The sequence below is a fragment of the Aphelocoma coerulescens genome, chromosome 11 (genome assembly GCF_041296385.1).
Source record: "Aphelocoma coerulescens isolate FSJ_1873_10779 chromosome 11, UR_Acoe_1.0, whole genome shotgun sequence".
NCBI lineage: Eukaryota > Metazoa > Chordata > Aves > Passeriformes > Corvidae > Aphelocoma > Aphelocoma coerulescens.
This window is the reverse complement of record NC_091025.1, coordinates 15,187,501-15,205,907: the sequence shown is the minus strand read 5'-3', so window position 1 is coordinate 15,205,907 and position 18,407 is coordinate 15,187,501. Positions and strand designations below refer to the sequence as shown.

The following is an 18,407-nucleotide window of genomic DNA, read 5'->3' as shown; positions in this document are numbered from 1 at the left end:
AGTTAACTTTTCCTCTTTACTACTTTTCTTTACTAGTCATTTTTCTCTAGTATATAAGATGAAACTACCCCTACCCTGTAATAGGACAGAATTTTGATGGTTTTGATTCATTTTATTAAAGATTTTTCAATTGTGCACTTGCCATCACTATAAAATATTTTAATTTTTATAAAGTTTTATAATTGAATATTTTCCTTTATTTATATCTCATCTGCAATATTTATTTAGTCTTTTTACATGTCTTTACTTAGTTAAAATGCAGAGAGATAAATATGGTTGTTACTTTGCAGGGAAGATTCAGTACATTAATATAAACTGTACACAATTCCCCCAAAGCATATATATACGTTGTAAACCTGAAGACTTTTTACACAGCTGCTTATTGCTAAACAGTGCCTTGTCCAGAAGGGGACAATCTGTGTCTCTAATTGCTGTCACTGAAGCTGAGATTCATTATGTGACTTTCCCATTAAAATGTGAGCATTAATTTGTATAATGAAATATCACCCACTGCAGTGTTCATTAGCCATGCCCTACTGTATACTGCACATTGTTAGCTACCTAGAAACTGTAGTTAATTTCACTAATGGATATTTCCCTACTTAGTGTTTGGTAGGAAATTTATACTGTAACATTACCTCTTAAACTTTTAAGGAAATTTAAATTCAATCAATTATTTTCAACAAAAGTTTGGGATGTCATTAAGACAGGAGAAAAGGCATGCTGTACAATGTTAAGGATGGGAAATCTGGAGGAATCCAGAGAAATGAAAAGTCCTTTTAGTTCATCTTAGAAATGTAAGAATAAAGGATGTTCAATACCAAAATTGTCTCCTCTTGGAGCACACATACCCATTTTCCTTAATTATTCATATTGCTCATCCCACTACAAGCGCCTTCAGAGAATGGCAACAGGCAGTCTTTTTTTAGGAAGGAAATGTGAATTGAATTCATTTAAAACAGCACCATTTTTACTGTATTTCATCAGTTCATCTAAGCATGGTTTAAAATTGGCTAGTCACATTTCCAAGGGAAAATGCAGTAACACTGTAAATGCATATAATACATCTAATATATGCAAGATGTGTGTCACACATATCGTAACATACTCTCAGTCAATGGACACAGCCCTGCCAAGTTTTTCTTCCTGTTCATCTCTTTCTTAGGTTTCTTCTGTTTAACACAATCCAAACCATCTTTCCTTTGCTCGTGCACATTATCCTTTTTTTCATTACTCAAGGGATTTAATTTTTTCTGTCATTCTGGGAATATACCTGAGCAATTAATGACAGCACAAACTCAAACTGGTCTACATCTGCAGTAGCTTCTGAGGGCTAATGCAAGGTACAAGAGGTGCTAGAGCCAATCTGAAACCAGCTCCTATAAAATGTAGGACTGTCCCCTGTCAAAGGTAGAACGTAAGAAATTTTAATTTTTTACACTTAAATGTTTCTGCACAATCCAAATGCCAAGGCATGCAATGTAAAACCCACACCCACTTACTGTGTTTCAAGGGGGTTGAAAGTTCCCAGGAACACAAAGGAGATGCTCAGCCCCCTGAACGAGGGGACCTTAAGTTTCTGCCTCCAGAGCGGCAAAATGACAGCTCTGGAAGCACCTGCATATGGAACATTATATGTCTGAGATACTCAGTTTTCTTTGTCACAAAGACTGAGCATCTCCAAGACTTCTGTGTTATAACCCTCCCAGCTGTATTTTATAGCAAGGAGGCCGATTCCCAAAGTGGGCAGGTCCCCCACGTCTGCTCTGCACTGCTGTGCACAGACACGCCGTGCCCTTGTCCCTGCCTCTCCTCCGCAGAGAGTTTGTGTGAGCTGCGGGGCAGCACAGCCCACCTCTGCTCACCGGTCAGCGTAAAGAGCTCATCTGAGAGGGCATGAAGAACTCTGTCTGTCCTCTCTAAGACCCAAGGCTCGCAAGCATTTTGGCCTGAAAATCCTTCCTCTCTTCATTCGGGGCTGTCCCAGGGAACTGCTTCATCCATCAACTGTTTTTAGAGCAAGAAAGAGCAGAAACTGATTTCATGTAATTATGCCCTTTTCCTCTTATCACACGGGAACAATCAGAAATCATATCTTACTATCTTCCCCTTAAAGCTCTTCCTGCCTGAATATCACTGATTTAGATAAGAAAAATCCTCTACATTTTTGTGTGGGGACAAAACTGAGTGTGCTAAATAAAACTTTGATTTGTTTTTTCTTTCCTTCACAGGCTGGTTATGTGATAGCAAACTACACAGAAACTGGGACTCAGTGTGGAGTAGGTTGCAACCAAGAAATATCCAACAGCAAAAGAAGCAACCCAAGCCACTGGCTAATTCTTCAAAAACAGAGCACAGCTTCCTCCTCTTGTGCAAGATTAAGCTACTTCTCCAGCTTTTTTGGGCCAATTGCCACAGAAGCACCTCCTGGCTGGATCAGGCTTTGGGTCTGGTCTTGGCATGAGTACCAAACCAACCCAGTCGTGTGCCTCCAAATACACAGATGTTCGAAGGAACCTGACTTCTGCTGAACTGCTTGAGCTCATCTCTAACAAACAGGTGCTGTGAGAACAAGAACAGTAATTGAGTTAATGTAGTGGAGAAATACAGTAAAGTGTTTTTTATCAGCCAGTTATATGATCCAAGCATATAATAAAGACAGAGTGTGACATAAAAGGCAGGAAACTGCCCCTGATAAGTATGAGCTAACCAATATTTGTTTAATAACTGGTATCTATTACATCATTTCCACTTAGAGCAAAGCAACTTTTTATTTAATAACTCTTATAATTTGCCAATTTACATTTTTATATTATTTATTAGGATTATTTCCAATATGTAAAACATTGCTTCACTTAAATGCACTCTTGTCATTATTTACAAATACTTTGTTCTCAACCTAATGGAAATTGATCTTTACCTATTTTAAAATTATAATTATTTTTAAATATATTGTAAATGTTGTTTCCATAGTTTCTTTTTTTTTGTTTTTAGATTTTGTTATATTATACAGGGGTTTTTTTCTTGTTTTAATTTTCTTTAGTCAGTATTAATATGCAATTTTTATGGAATATTTCCATTGTAATTAATTTACTTTCCATTAGTTCTAAGGCACAAATACCAAATGTGTAATCACTGCCATGTTTAACATAAGAACAAAGTGATCACTATATAATAAAACAAAATGCAGAGATGGGTAACCTCATCTTATTATAAAGAATTTTTCTTTGCCTTTCAAATAATAAAAATGTCAAACTCTTTAAACTCCATAGTTATAAGATTATTTTCCAATAAAATAACTACCATTTCTTTACTTTTACTGCATTAGAGAGCACACAAATTGGGTTTTCACTAGGTTTCTTCTTTTTTTTTCCTCCCCGAAAGTTTAACACGCAGAGAAGAATATTCCTGCCCTAAATGGTTTGCAATCCAATCAGACAAAGTACATTAGGCTGCCAAATTTTAAATTTCAGTGTGGTATACGCCTACTCCACAACGCAAAGAAAGGAGAACAAAAATACAGTGAAGAAATTTTCCCATTTCAACAATGATATTCTTTCCTTTAAATAATTTTAATTTTCAATTTTTCAAAATCAGGCCTCACATTCACAAACCAAACATTAAGTACTGGATCTGTGCAAGCACATAGGAGAAACATGACTGCTGATTTTGGGAAAGGAGGAAACCATTGCTTATCTGGTACTTCAGTGAAATAAAAATGAAAAGTGAAGTTTTTCAAGTAGGAGGTAGAACTGGAACGTATTTCTTCATGCTATTATTTTACCTTTCTATTAGGAAAGTAGCAATAAAATTCTGAAATTCAATTAAAATAGGTGAAAAAGAAAATGACTCCACAATTAAGGGGCTCATTATGTCCGTTTCCAAAAAGAAGTATCCCAAATCTCCAGTGTTAAATACTCTCCCAAAGCCTACCATGACAATTAACACTGGGAAAAAACAGGATCCTATTGACCATATATAGAATTTCAAATGATGTTAACAGGACCTGGGGATCACAACATTTTATGTCAGAATTTAATTATGGATAAAGTCTTCTTAAACACATACTGTGTCTCTACATGAACCTTGACATGCACATATGTACTCTCAAGCAAACAAAATATTATAATTTAAATGGAGTGGCTAGAAATAACTAGGATTGAGAGCAGGAGAGACATACCAAAACAAAGTGAGTATCCAGACCAGTAGCAAATCTCTGTAGGGTAAAATGCTGTGATTTTTACTGAAATAAAATATGGGAAATTCTACCATGGTGCAAAGCATGGTAAGTGTTATTACTTACAAGTACTAAGTCGTGTGAGTTCTAGTGGGGAGAAAAAAAGCAGATCCATGAAGCTGATGCATTCATATGAACAGCGAGAGGTTAAAAATGAGCATGCTAAATGGAACAAAAATAGTAACTGAGAAAAACATACAGAATCCCTAAGCAGATGCTAAGAAAGGCCTTTGAAGCAGTTAGTATAACTAAGTCTGAAACCAATAGGCTTATGCCTATTGAAGGACAAGGGTAATTGAAGGAAACAGTGATGAAGCAGGGAAGGAGACAGAAATAACCTCAACTGGGAAAAGATGATTCTATTAAAGTGGTCTTTATCCAACAACACATTCCTTGTGCTTTTATTTAAGACTGTCATACATCTTTCTCAAAAGACTTTCTCCAACTAATAAGTCCAAATCTACAGTGGGAATTAAGGCTCCTAGACACACATTATGTTAACCCCCACACACACACGGCTCGTGCCGACAGTGCTCCGCTCACTTGTTCCTCTCACCTGTGTGTATTCTCAAGTGGACCTTTAAGTGGTGGGATGTTCTGAAAGTTTTTCCACAATATGGACAGTCTTTCATGGCAGAACCAAGGCTCCTGTCTCTCAGTAAAGCTGGCTGCTGGACTCCTACAGATCTCCCAGCTTCTTCTCCAATGTCTGCAACACAGAAATGTTCTCACATCACTTCAGCACGTCAGAAGTTGTTCTCACTAAAACTGCTAACACAACACAAAGTTAAACATGTCAATACTACACCTGTCTATTTCATTCTTGAAATCTGACAGAATGCTGACAATTCATGTATTTTCTTGTTATTGTCTTAAATTATTTCATCTTTCCTATCATCATTTTAAGCAGCATATGGTACCTTTATATACTGAATTATACAAGAAAAGAAACAGCTGTGTCAGCAGCTGGTTTGATTTCTTCTTTTGCTTAGTCCCTATTAATTTTTTCCCCAAAAGTTTGAGATGGTTGTTTTGTTGAATCTATTTAATTTATAAGTATTGTGAAAACCTGTAGGCTTTTAGAGGCAAAAAGTTTGCACCGGTGTATTAAAACCTCCTAAAACAACAGAACTGCAGTGATGGGGGGGTCCAACAGCAGCGGCAATGTCTACACACAAAGCTAACCAGCTTCCTCTGCAACATTTCAGCATTGGAATTACAATAGGCAAACTAGAGAGTGACCTAATCATGTGAAAAACAATGAAAAAAATTGGTCAGATGAGGGGGAATTCCATCTCCCTCTCACCCGCTGCTCCTGTGTTTTCTCCTTCAGTGTTCACAGCTACACTTATCCTTTGCATCATAACACAATGGGTGAGACTCCAGGACACCTCTTCTCTCTCCTGATATAAAGAAACATTCATTTCAGTCATCTTGAGTGAGCTGCTTTTATCCAAGCAGGCAAAGAACAAAATAACTTACAAAAGACTGACATAAAAATTGCAAAAAATGTAGGGCATTTAAAAAAATGTCATTATTCAAACCACACAAGACTCATCCATCATCCCTTACATAGAGGGTCGTGTAACATCACATATAAGCACCAGTTGATGATTTCATGAAAAACCATGGCAAATGTTGAAACTGTGACCCGGGTTGACACTGCTGGCACGTTGGGGGCAGGACACATGGGCACAGCATCACACCCCATGCAGAACTGAGCTATCTGGGTTAGATCCAGGTGGGGAGCACAGAGTTAAAACCTGCATGCAGAGTCTTGATTATTTCAACCATAAACTCCTGACTAAAAAATGTTCTGTCTTTACCCATTTGATATGTAACTAAAGCTGTCAGGAAACATAGTGCAGTTTACACAGCATTGCCTTTTAAATGGAAGTAATGGGACATAAGAAAGACTTAAACATTTGGCTCTAATAAAATCTATTCTCACAGTAGCAGAGACCCAAATACCACATTTCTGGAAAAGGTAACACTAACAAGCATTTCAGTATGTATTATAAAATAGTTCCTCTAAATTTTTTTGCTTAAAGCTGAAAGAAGGGGATGATAGAGCTATTAAAATATATACATATGTGTGTATATATATATATAAATGCTTATCTCAGTCATGTATGAAATCAAGCTATTACTACTTTTGAAAAGGCAAATCTGATAGCTTCACATCACATTCTTGTTTAACATTTTCTGACTGTTCTTAGACTGCGAGTTAAGCATAATATTTAAGTTAGAAAGCTAGTAAATGTCATTTTGAATTATCTCCAAGTACATAAAGTTCCATACTACAGGAGTTTATTTTGTCTTTGTGAGTCAAGGAAAACATACATAGGTGTTAGTCTATAATTCCAATACCCCTAAAGAGTTCAGTTTTTCTCTGTTTTTACTCCTTAAAAGTTGTATATAATTATGGCTTAAGCTGCTTTGGGAACAAAAATGAATTCCTGAGTGCAAAAAGATTTTTCTGAAGTGCAAAACACAGAATGCATGATGATAAACTGCAGGATTTTATTTTGGTTTTCAATAAATACTATATGAGCATTATAGATAAATATATAGATAAAGTTAACAAGCCACTCAGGAGGAATTTACTGAATAAGTCTACTAGTTATGTTTTGCTATATGTCACTCTAAATGATGGCCTGTTATCCATTTGCCTTTTATCTTTCTATCTAGAGTATGTGTGGCCCAATAAAAAAGAATAAATTTGTAAGATGAACAGCTCTCTTTGCAGATTTAAGAGTCTAATTTTCACTTTACACAAAATTGAATTTTTTCAAGGGAGCAAGATGATGGAGTTTACTCTAGCACTAATCCCTCTGAAAAAGCAAACTGAAAACAACAATGAAGCAAAGAAAGATGTGGGTGGTCTGAAGAGTTCTCTTTTAGATTTAAGTAGACATACAGTAGATAGCTCCAAAGGCTTTACTCCAACAGGGGCCTTACCTTGAAGAATTTTTCTTCCCACAGTGAAAGCGTTCCTAAGACTTTAAAGCTGGGCTGAGGGGTTTTCTTTTGAATTCCTCTGCCTACAAAGCCCACCGAAGCGCTGGAGGCCATCACTACCTGAATGAGCAGCTTTACATCTAAGTTCTTTTATTTCAAACAATGAAAAGATATGTTCAAGGCTGCCGACTCTCCCCACCAAATGCTAACCCAGCTTCTTATTAGGGCCCCATTTGGGCACATTGTACCTCTTTATCAAGGCACTTAAGTTTAAAATGTGCTCAACTTTAAAATGTGTTTAAGTCTCACTGACTGCTACCAAGGCTTTCTTATACTGAGTCTCTCAAAAGTGATCTGTGGAAAATGAAGAATGAAAAAATAAGAGACCAGCAAGAAAAAAGTTAAGAAGCAACTGGTGAATACAGGACTATGCCAACATCACAATATGTGGGGAATGGAAATCCTCAGCTCTACCAATAATCATGTATTCTACACCTCTGATGTCCCCTTCTCCTGTTATTGAAAGCCCCTTCACAAGCAGAAACTCACAGCTCTGTTAAATTGTGCAAAAATGTAGCAAAAAGTAGTTTTACAGATCTGCAGAACTAGGACTGGCCTCCACAAATTAATTGATGATTTACTCAGGATTTGAGCTATGGTTCTGGGGGCTTCTCAATTCTGAGGATAAAAGATCAGGAAGGAAAGAGAACAGTTACTTATCTTACAGCCATTGCGGTTCCCTGAGTTATGTCATCTCTGTGATGTGCACTTGATGCACGTGGGATTGCACTGCTTTTTTTACTATCCACTTCCATTATAGGCAGGTCAGCATCCTGAATATCTTCCTGCCCATCCCAACCTTTCCTGATTCAAGTGCAGGAAATAAGAGAATAAATTATGATGTAGATGTACATACTAGATGTAAGACTTCTGAGCCTTGCCTCTGAACTCACTCTGGCTGAGCTTTCCTTTCACTTTAAAAGTGTCAGTTCACAGCAAAAGCCAGGGACAGAAATGGAAAAAGCAACATTCAGTTCTGTATATGAAACTGGTTTTTGTGCCAGTCTGAGGGCAAGGAACAGCTGTGAGTCCCCAGCTGCTCCGTGTGCTGTACCTGCTGGGCAGGCAGATAGTGCTCCCTGACACAGGACACAGAGGAATTCAGACACAAAGCAGCTTCTGGAGAGGTATGACGGGGACATCTCTTGCAAACCATGCCTCAGCTGCACTTAATAACTGACTGTGCACATGTTCTCATGGGCCAAACGCAAGGAAAGAAAGTTCACTACAACATCCATATCAGAAGGTGGCAATTAACTGAATAACCAAATAGCCAATCTGGCCAAAATGTGAGATTGCCATGCTGACTGAAATAAAAATTAACCAATCCATAAGATCAGTATTTGAGGGATTGCCCTTCTTCAGACAGATGCCCAGTTCTCAGGAGAGGAGGGCCTAAAAGCCACCACTCCTCATCTAGCAGGGTGATCAGGTTGGTTCCACATCACTGCCACAGGCAAAAAGGAAGTTTCCACAGAGACAGATAATATCAACAAACAGTTTTGTGGCCAGGAGCACTTTTACAGTAGAAGGTTAAAAGAAAGTGAGAAAGACACCAGTGAATCCTTTTTTACACTCGCTATCTTACTACTGGTTATCAGAAATGGTCTACCCAGAAATGAGCCATGGCCACAGGCAGCAGTGCCCTCAGCACACAGATACAGATGTCACAGAGGAGAAATGCCAACTTCAGTGGAAATTGCCAGAAAAGAGAAGACAAGCTCAGGTGGACAGTGAATCTGTGTACTCAAAGCAGAAGCTATCTAGGCAGTCATATGAAGATCAAAAGGAAAAAAAATTCTTTGACATTTCCATATATGCTCTGTACAACTGGTCCACCTGTCTGGGATGAGCCTATAAACATGCTTAGAAAACAGTTTTCACTTGTTTAGGCAGCTGAACTGACTTCAGTCATGTTAGCAGCCAAATTCTGAAAGGAACATCTACATACATGTTCCATAAATTTCACCAGAGTATTTATTTGCTGTGCGTATGTGAAAGTGCAGGGATTCACAAAGAGGTGCTTTCATGTTCAAAGGAGCTAAATTGCAGCCCTCAGGAAGACTAAATCATCAGTGAAGTCAGTTGGAATTTGTCGACACAAGGTTTGCCAAATTAGCCAAAAACAGGCAATCACATGGAAAAGGTAATCAACTCACAAAATAGGTAATCAGACTTACAAGTATGTGTTTGCTCTTGCACAATTTTCAACACTGTTAAAGAACCCTTTGAAAATGTGGCCAGAAGCCTTTAAAGCCACACACAATCCCAGGTTTTCATATATTTCCGAAATTCAAAATATCTGCAGTTCTTCAGAACGGCCCGTAAAAGTTAATGAAACATGGTGCAATGAGAAGTGGTAGTGACCACAGGTATTTTTGATTACCTATAAACCACCCAGATTAGCCCATTCTGTGGCAGGAAATCTAATGTCAAGCAAGGAGTTAGAAGATATTCAGTGTGTTAATCCTGCCACTGCTGTCACCTTTGTGCAAGTATGCCTGGACTCAACCTCCTCATTCCCTGCGAAGCAGCACAGGATATGCCACGTTTCTGGGAAAACATGCTTTACCTTTCTTGCCTATTCCTAAGAGAAAGCTTTAATAATACTGAAAATAGTGGAAAAATAGGGACATAATTAGGGATATAATTAATCATATTTTTCTTGCTACCTGAAGTAGCTTCAATTAGTATCGTCCGATGTAAATGAGAACAGAATTTGGCCCTGTGCTCACAACTTGAAATTAGAACCCTATTAATGGATGTCACTACACTTTTTACTAGTGAAGTTCATGGCTTAAAATGAAGGTTTCTAATATTACTAAATATTACAGTTATATTTTAGGCCTCCAGAAAGAGTTACTAATGTCTTAGGTCAGGAACAACTTGCTGTCTCTATTGTTTCATCAAGGATTTAGGTTTTATAATGACCATATATGGTAATCTTAAACTGTTACTATGGATTGGCAGAGAATTTGTTTAAATACAGAGCTATTTTAGAAGAGAATTGGAAAGCAGGCCTACTAGTGAGAAAGCAGCATTCACATTGTTTGTATTATTAGAATTAAAGATTATACAAAGGTTCCACTGGTAAATAGAAAGATACCACATCTGACATGAAAATTCCCTCTTAGCCCTCAGAACCACACAGACAAACAGGCACAAACTGCCCTGCCTCTGCTAACAAATAGTCACTGGCAGAGTTCAACTTAAAGTACAGTCTAAATCAAACTGAAGTAAAATGCCCAGAACCATTTGTGTGAGGCAAGACTTGCTGCTTGAGAAGTGGGCAAATGGCAGTCACAGCCAACTCCTCAGGCTCCAGGGAAGTAGCTGGGGGTTATTTCAAGCTCAGTAGGAAGGGAGCCAAAATATTCTAAGCAACTTCTTAGTAACTGGTGATGTGGTGGCTGCACACACACCTTAAGTCCACTCCTGGAACACGACACACTTGAAGATTGGTGATTTTCACACCCCATGGGTTCAAAACACTTTGCATGGCAATACTGTATGTATGCAGTGCTGGTTATAACAATGCTTTTCATTGTGGTACTCTGAGACACATTCAAGAGTCTGTATATACAACACAGAGACATTAATAGAACACTTAAACAAAAATAAGATTTTGTTAATCACAAAATGTTTCTTATCCTCTTCTTTTCATTTCAATCAAATTCCCTACAGAGGTGGTTTTTTTTTTTAGAGTTCTTAGCAGTCTTACTTTTCAAATTTTTCTATAATTTTAAAACCTTTTAAGATAATCAGAGATCAAACACAGTTTCTGAGTACATCATTTTAGCTGCTTCATTTCTTTGAAGAATCGTGTGACCAAAAGACATAGAAACTCGGATTTAGCACTTAAAACACAGGGTTGTTTACTTGCCATTGTAAACTGAGCTGACAGAGCTCAGTTTTGACCGAAAATTGAGCATGGTGGAAAAATAATATTTTTTGAGATAATATTTTTTGTGTGAGACCTTTTTAACTGGTTTGTTGTTTTTGGTTTGTTTTTTTTTTTTTTTTTTTTTTTTAAGAAGACATCTTAAGCACCTTACAATATCTTTCATTTAACAGTTGGCAGAAGGAAACTCCCAGATGAACATTGGCCTGTGTCTTTCTCTTTAACCAGCTGAGTGATCCAAGCTTTTAATAAAGCTGTTCCAATTATTGTAAAAGTCATCTAGTACCTTATAGCCACAAATATTGACAGTTTATTGCACAACGCATTCATGACATTTGAAGGTCACATCATACATAATACATACACTTTTATAAAAGTGTCTGGAACAAAGAGATACATGATCAGCAATTACATCTTACCATTCGAGGGTATGATTTTATACTTATTGAAAATGAAACACTATAAGAAAGGCAAATTGTTAATAAAACACAAAATAGTTCATTTTCTGTATTTATTGTTTTATTAATCAGCAATACCAAGTTCAATTGTAGAAAATCAATGGAATGCCATTCATGCCTCAAGAAGATTACAGTTAAATATCATTATCCTGCAAACCATCACACATATTCTTAGCTCAGCATGAGAAGAAAGTAAGGTTCAAACTTTATTCTCACTACTGTACACCTCTCCAGCCCTACTGAGCTCAGTGTAACCTCAACACTTACATTTGGACTTCACCATATTATTAAAATATTAGTTTTGATAAAATTGAATAAAAATAAAACTTAAAAGAGTGCTGAAAGAGGTTTTTTCTTTTAAATATATGCACATGCAGGCATATCAAACTTCTTCATCCAGTGCTTCCAACTCTTAAGACCATTATAAAAATCCCATGCACATGCACAAACAGTGTAATTAAAAGGTATAATTTGCAAAATTTATGCAGTCAGATCTGTGCACAGTCCTTCAATGAGTTCAATGAACATCAGAAATACACAGAGCTTAGTCATGGAGTGCTTGTTTTTGGTTAAAGAGTCTTCACTTTTTTGATGCCACTACTAGCTCCTGGAACCTCTAGCTACCTAATGAGAGCAGAGCTAGAGACAAGTGACCATGGATCACTACACTGTTCCCCACTACATTATTGCCCCTAACACCATTTTTGGCAGTTTGTTTCAAAATCGCAGAACGCAAAACTTCTTTCTGAAGCTCTTAACATGCAAAACTCTTCCACCATCCAACCCCTTCACTGGTTTTTCGGATCTGCCACTCCAAAATCATGACTTTGAAATCCCACTTCCTTAATTTGACTGTATAGATGAAAGCACTTCTGATCCCAAACCACCTAGTTTGCTAGATGAGGTTCATGAAATTCCACTAGACCTGTGTATCTCTCCACAGGAAAAGCGGAAGCCTTAGAAGCGAATGTGCTTTGCCGTTTATCAGAATGTCATTTATCTAGCTTGTGCTAGTTTTTGCTTTCTTCAGAAGAGCACATCTGGGCTGCCAGGACACCCTATTGTGCTCCTCTGTCCATAATGTTTGTCTTCACAAGCAAAGCAGATACTTGCCTTTTGGACCTGCAAAGCTGGGCTTAAATACATATTCATGGATCTTTCCTTGCTATTTTGCCAATGGTCTTTGCCATCTATCCTCAAAATTTCCTTTGGTGTCCAATTATAGTTCTGATAGCAAGGTTATTTCCCAGACCTTTCATATGACATACTTGATATGATTTTCCCCTCCCTTTCTTAAAACAATCTTAGAATATTCTGGAGTTTTACCAAAAGTTAGTGTGCACAGCAGCCTGTGATTTTCAGCAGTTTTCTTACCCAAACCCTTGACTCATCTGGATTAGCTTTGATCCTGTCACCTAAATTTGAAATGGGCACTTGATTACTGACCAGAGAGAACAAAGTCTTTCCAAACTTCATACAGATTGTATACTGCTTTTGGACAAAATTCCAGTGGGGAATCTAAGCAGAGAGGCTATCCAACTGGACCATCTTTTGGATTTGTATGTGTTATTTGTAGGCAGGTGTTCAGGTACCAGATGGCCTTAAAACCCATACTACTCAGGTTATAGCAGCTTCTACAAGCTGTCTGCATCATATTCCCATCTCTGAGATTTGCAGAGTGGCTACATGGAGCTTGATAAACACTTTTGCCTAGCATTGCTCTCCTGATGCCAAGGCTAGATCAGATATCCAATTTGGGAGAGTTGCCTTACAGTCCCTCTTTAATTAAGTACTCCTGATCTCCCACTCCTGGGATGGATTGCTACTGCTGATTAAGCTCCAGAAGTAAGGATCTGTGGAGGCAATTTCATGAGGGAGAAAATGAAGTTGCTATCTAATCAACTAAAATAACCATTAACTGGACTTCTGTGAATGAATAGATTGCCTTCTTCTTGCTTCCATACCTACCCTGTTTCTTCCACGTTAGCAGCTCTACAACCCTACAAACCAGAGCGGTAAGGTGTGCTTCACCATAACCTCTGTCTTGTTCCTAAAACACATGTGGGACAAACAGAACCATTTGGCACAGTGTACAGGCTACACCATGAAGGAAACCCAAGATGGTGTCAGCAAACCACGGGAAAGATGATGAACCTGGGTGGAACAGAGCTCTGTTGAATCTGTTTTCTCTAGGTTCTTCTCATGTGCCCAGTAATGCAGCCTCTGAGACTCTAAAAATTACAAATTAACACCCATCTCCATGTAGATTTCTACATCCATTAATATTTTTAAAAATCTTTTGAGTACTTGTATAGTATGTAGAAATATTTATTAATTACACTTGCCAAGTTTCAACCTCAGTTGCTGGGTTTAAAAAAATAGAAAAAACAAATATTTTTTTCAAATGAGAACCACAGATCTGCCTTCATTATAAGTAGCTCTCAGGGCACCAGGTATCATGGGGTAAGTTCTTGCATACTATTGTTTAAGAAAACCCTTTTTCATTATTATTATCTTATCACAGAGTGGAAAAATCAGCACAAAAGTGCCAGTAGCAGGTCATCAGATTTTATAAAAATTCATTCTACTAAAGAAAAGCATAAATTATTTAAAATGTCACAAGAATTCTTTCTGTAGACGCAAGAAAATAAACCAACCAAAAAACAAAAGAATCAGGCACGTAAAAAGAACTGTACAGGTAACTAAATTACTGATTTCCCCCTCAACAAAATGAGAAAGAATTAAAGACTCCCATTCCATTTACAGATTACTGATTAGAGAGGTGCTGACAGAGTCTCTAAAGAGTGAATAATGTCATGGTGTTTGTTACAACATTTGGACTACGATATTAGAGACTTTTCCAGTATCTGTATTTTCTTACTTTTAACTTTCCAGTGCTCCTTTCAAACTAAATGACCCCTTTGAGCTAATACAAATACTTTTGTAAATAATTTTTCCCCCATTTAACTTCTTTGGTACAAGCCACTTGAGTATAAATTCCAACTTGTTTATCTATTTCACAAAAAAAGAAAAGAGCTGTATTTGAAGAAATACTTACAAGCAACTCTAAACTGCTGAATCTACTTTACTAGCACCCTTTTTCTATAAATAAAATATGTTAAATACATGAGTTTTGCTGTAATGGAAAAATATTGATTAAATTCATTACATTGAATCTTGAGAAAGAATCCTTTAACTCTTTGGTATAAGTTTTTTCCTCATTGTTTTAACAGTGTACTGTGAGAATACTGAGAACATGATATTATCTGAATGGACTCATTAATTGTTTTATACTAATGTATCTCAAAAAGTACATTACTAAGTCAACTCATATCCATGTTTTGTAAAATAGCCTTAATGTACACGGATACCATAACGTGCTATTTGTGGGCTATAAAAATTCTGAAATGCTGCCTATGGAGCTGATATATCAATAATCCAGTTTTCCTTTTCTACTATGAAAATATAAATTTTTTTTCATCTGAACTACTCTGGTTAAAAAAAAAAAAAAAAAAAAAAAAAGAAAAAATACTGTCCTCTGATTTAGCTGAGCTTGTGGCAATAACTGGTTTAGGCATAGGCTTCAGTATGCTGGAATGATCCTGAAACTAATTTTGCATGTGTTGGAGTTGGACTGTGGCCATGCACGTCAGTATGCTGGAACAGAGTTATCTAAATCCTGAGCCTTATTTTACATGTGCTGGTGTTGGACTGTGGCCCTGCAATCTTTTAGGTCTCCATCTGTAGCTATCAAAGCCAGGGTGTGCCCAGCCACTCGCTACTGCTCACTGCTTTCCTTCCACAGAAAATCTCCGGGTTCACAACCATCCTCCCCACGCACTGGGGTGACTGGGAGCTCTTCAGAGTCCTGGCAGGTCTCATCAACCTTTCTCTAAAGCCTCTTTGCTGCCATGACCAGCCTTTCACAGTGCATCTCACTAGGGTCCTAGGTGGTGATCGAGTCCCACATCAGTGATGAGAAATACCAACCTCTTGGACAGCTGTTCCCTCAGATTCAGCATGTTAATTCCTTTCCAATACCAGCTAAAACAGCCCGCTCCTTTTTAAGCAAAGTATGGAGACCACAGTCCCACAACTGATGGAACACCCTTCTGAGTTTCCCAGCCTGAATGTTCTCCCTGCAGTCATCAGCCAAAGGAATTTGAAGTCCAGAAAGTCTAGTCCAAAAGCTGCTAATTGTTTACTTCTGGGGAAGTGGACAAGAAAAGATCAGGCACTCAGAGGCCGCAATACAAGAAACACTGGCTGTGCACCAACCTGGAACACCAACACCGAGGCGGTGATGGGGACTGAGCAAAGCAAAGTCACTGTACAAGATCCTTATCACCCCGAGGTGAACTGGTAACCTCCAGGGACATACAGGCTGATGGTAACCACGTACAAAGTTTTTGTGAGCCTTCTTCCACTTACTTACAGTTCCTCCACATTAATCCACCAATAAATACATATTTTAACCCATCAGGAGCGCCTGTAAAATTAGGAGATGATCCAGACTGGCTTGATTTGGAAACACATTTCCCTACCAGAAATTCAGTCTCTATGGAGCCTAGCAACCTGAGGAAACAACTTCACACTAAGGTCAAAATTAGACATCTGAATGAAGATCAGGCATTCTTCTCTGGCTGGACAGACACAAGTTATCTTACTGTCTGCCTCAGAGACAGAGAAAGACTTATTTTAGAAGAAGAAGAGTTGTTCTATCTCTTAACTTATTAGCAATGCACTTTCTTCAAATTCCAACAGCAAAAGAAATTCAAAACCCAGGTAGTCTGCATGCACGGAAGCACCTTTTGTTTAATAAATAATTCAACCATGTATTCCTTTTTAATTTAAAAACGGTCTGACTGAACAGTCAACAGAGTGAACTAAAGTTGGCAAAATACAGTGTTGAAAAATTAAAAAGTGTATTCAAGGCCGTATTCATTTGCTTCACTTCTCATATACTGAAGAGACAGGCTGTGCTGAAGTTCTAGCTTTTTTCTTTTTCTTTTAAATTATACACATACAGTCACATGATGCTCACTTGCCTTTGAAAGCTGCCTTGCCCTGGAATTAGTCTTTCTCTCTTTCTGTTACTAGTACAGCAGCTGCTGCTCCTCTACCTCATGAACATCATCAGAAATTCAGCCAAAATGTTCTCATGAGCTCCTCTGCCATGCCTGTGAGGGCCAGACTTAAACTATCGACCATCTTGGAAAACAGAAATGCTGTAAAAAATTCTGGAAATATTCAGATCGTCATCAGATTGATGGCCCCATATATCAAGAAGTCTATAGTAAGGTACAGGAAACACATCTGGCAGCAAAAATCTGCAGATAAAGATGCACTGAAATCCAGCCCAGGACTGAGTTTGTAACATGCTATTGCAAATGCATACAGAGACTTGGGATCAGTCAAGTGCATTTGGTACTGACTTACTCTCTTGAAGACAGCCAAAGGCATATAGCACTATCTTAAATATGAATTCACAGGCTCACTTTCTGTAAAATAAAATTCTTAGCAGTAAGCAGCCAAGGATAACACCAAGAATAAGAAAGAAAAAAGCTAATAGAGTCAACCCTTACACAGCCTTCTCTTCCACAGTTTCAAAGAATTTCTTGAATCTTGGAGCAGACAGAAAGGAAAGAGTAATTCTGTGATGAAACCTCCTTATTTCTGGAGATGAATCTGTTCCCCCACACATCCCAAAGCAGCAGCAGGTACTTAATGGCTTCCTAACACAGCACAGCCTTTAAGTCTCTGCTCTGCTGAGTGTTTGGTTCCCATCACTTTGAATGCCTTTCCCGTGTTTTTCATCATTTTTCATCAGCACCTTCTGGAGCACTGACCACTCTGTAACCATCAACCAACATGAAATTCCCAGGCTGTTAATGCTCATGTGACATTAAATGCTGACACAAGGAAATCTTATCTCAGAGAAGTCAGATATGCAGGAAACAAGATCTTTACTGGGAAGGAGAGTAGGGAAAACCTTACTCTTACAAAGTAACATTGTCTTTATAGAAAATGACTTGGCAATAACATCTTTCAAAGTGGACATATTTATTTAAAACTCATTTTAGACCCTCTGGATGACAGAAATGCTTCACATTTAAGAGACAGAAAATTCACAAGTGCATCTTGACTATTGCACATCTTATGGAAGAAGAGCAGGCTTTTTTCAGATTTTCAGTATTCTGAACAGTAGTAAAATTCCCTGCAATATATAGGATGAAAACAGCAACCAGATCATATAAATTTGTACCAATAGGGAACTTTCAACATCTTGAATTGCTCTGACAAAACTGCCTATGAATGATACGTACAAAATGTATCTCTGAATCTGACAAAATATGAACAAATGCATAACTACAGAGATTTAGACCCAAACTCCTCCCCTGCAAGTCAGAGAATCTTCAGATTCTAATTTTGGTCAATTACTGGTTTACACTGAGATGCTCTGCAATAAGTACCATGTCAGAGAACAGACTGATTTAAACCCTGAGAATGCAGGCTCCTGCATTTGTGGAGACACATGTTTCCATGCTTTTTTAGGATGGCAGTAGTGGGAGCCCCTCCAATAGCCTGGCAAGCCCACACAGAATTTGGTACATAACAAACTGGCTTGCAACCGATTACATTTGAAAGCTGCCTACAGTGGGACTGGCCAACCTAACAAAGTCATGCATGGGGTTGAGGAAAGGTGAATGGCAGCATAAACTGGTCAAATGAAACTTAAATAATTTCAACAGTTTTAGTAGCACTGGTTCTTTTATGGCTACAAATTCAC

At 37.9% G+C, this 18,407-nt stretch overlaps 1 protein-coding gene across 20 annotated transcripts in view; it reads right to left on the bottom strand.

Annotated features, from left to right (window-relative positions):
• ZNF536 (zinc finger protein 536) overlaps positions 1 to 18,407 on the bottom strand; it is a 333,314-nt gene that overhangs the window by 124,411 nt on the left and 190,496 nt on the right. For all 20 annotated transcript variants that reach the window (XM_069026397.1, XM_069026402.1, XM_069026403.1 and 17 more), the window contains one exon: positions 4,794 to 4,946. In XM_069026397.1, the coding sequence (XP_068882498.1) occupies positions 4,794 to 4,946 (153 nt within the window). The remainder of the gene's footprint in view (positions 1 to 4,793; positions 4,947 to 18,407) is intronic.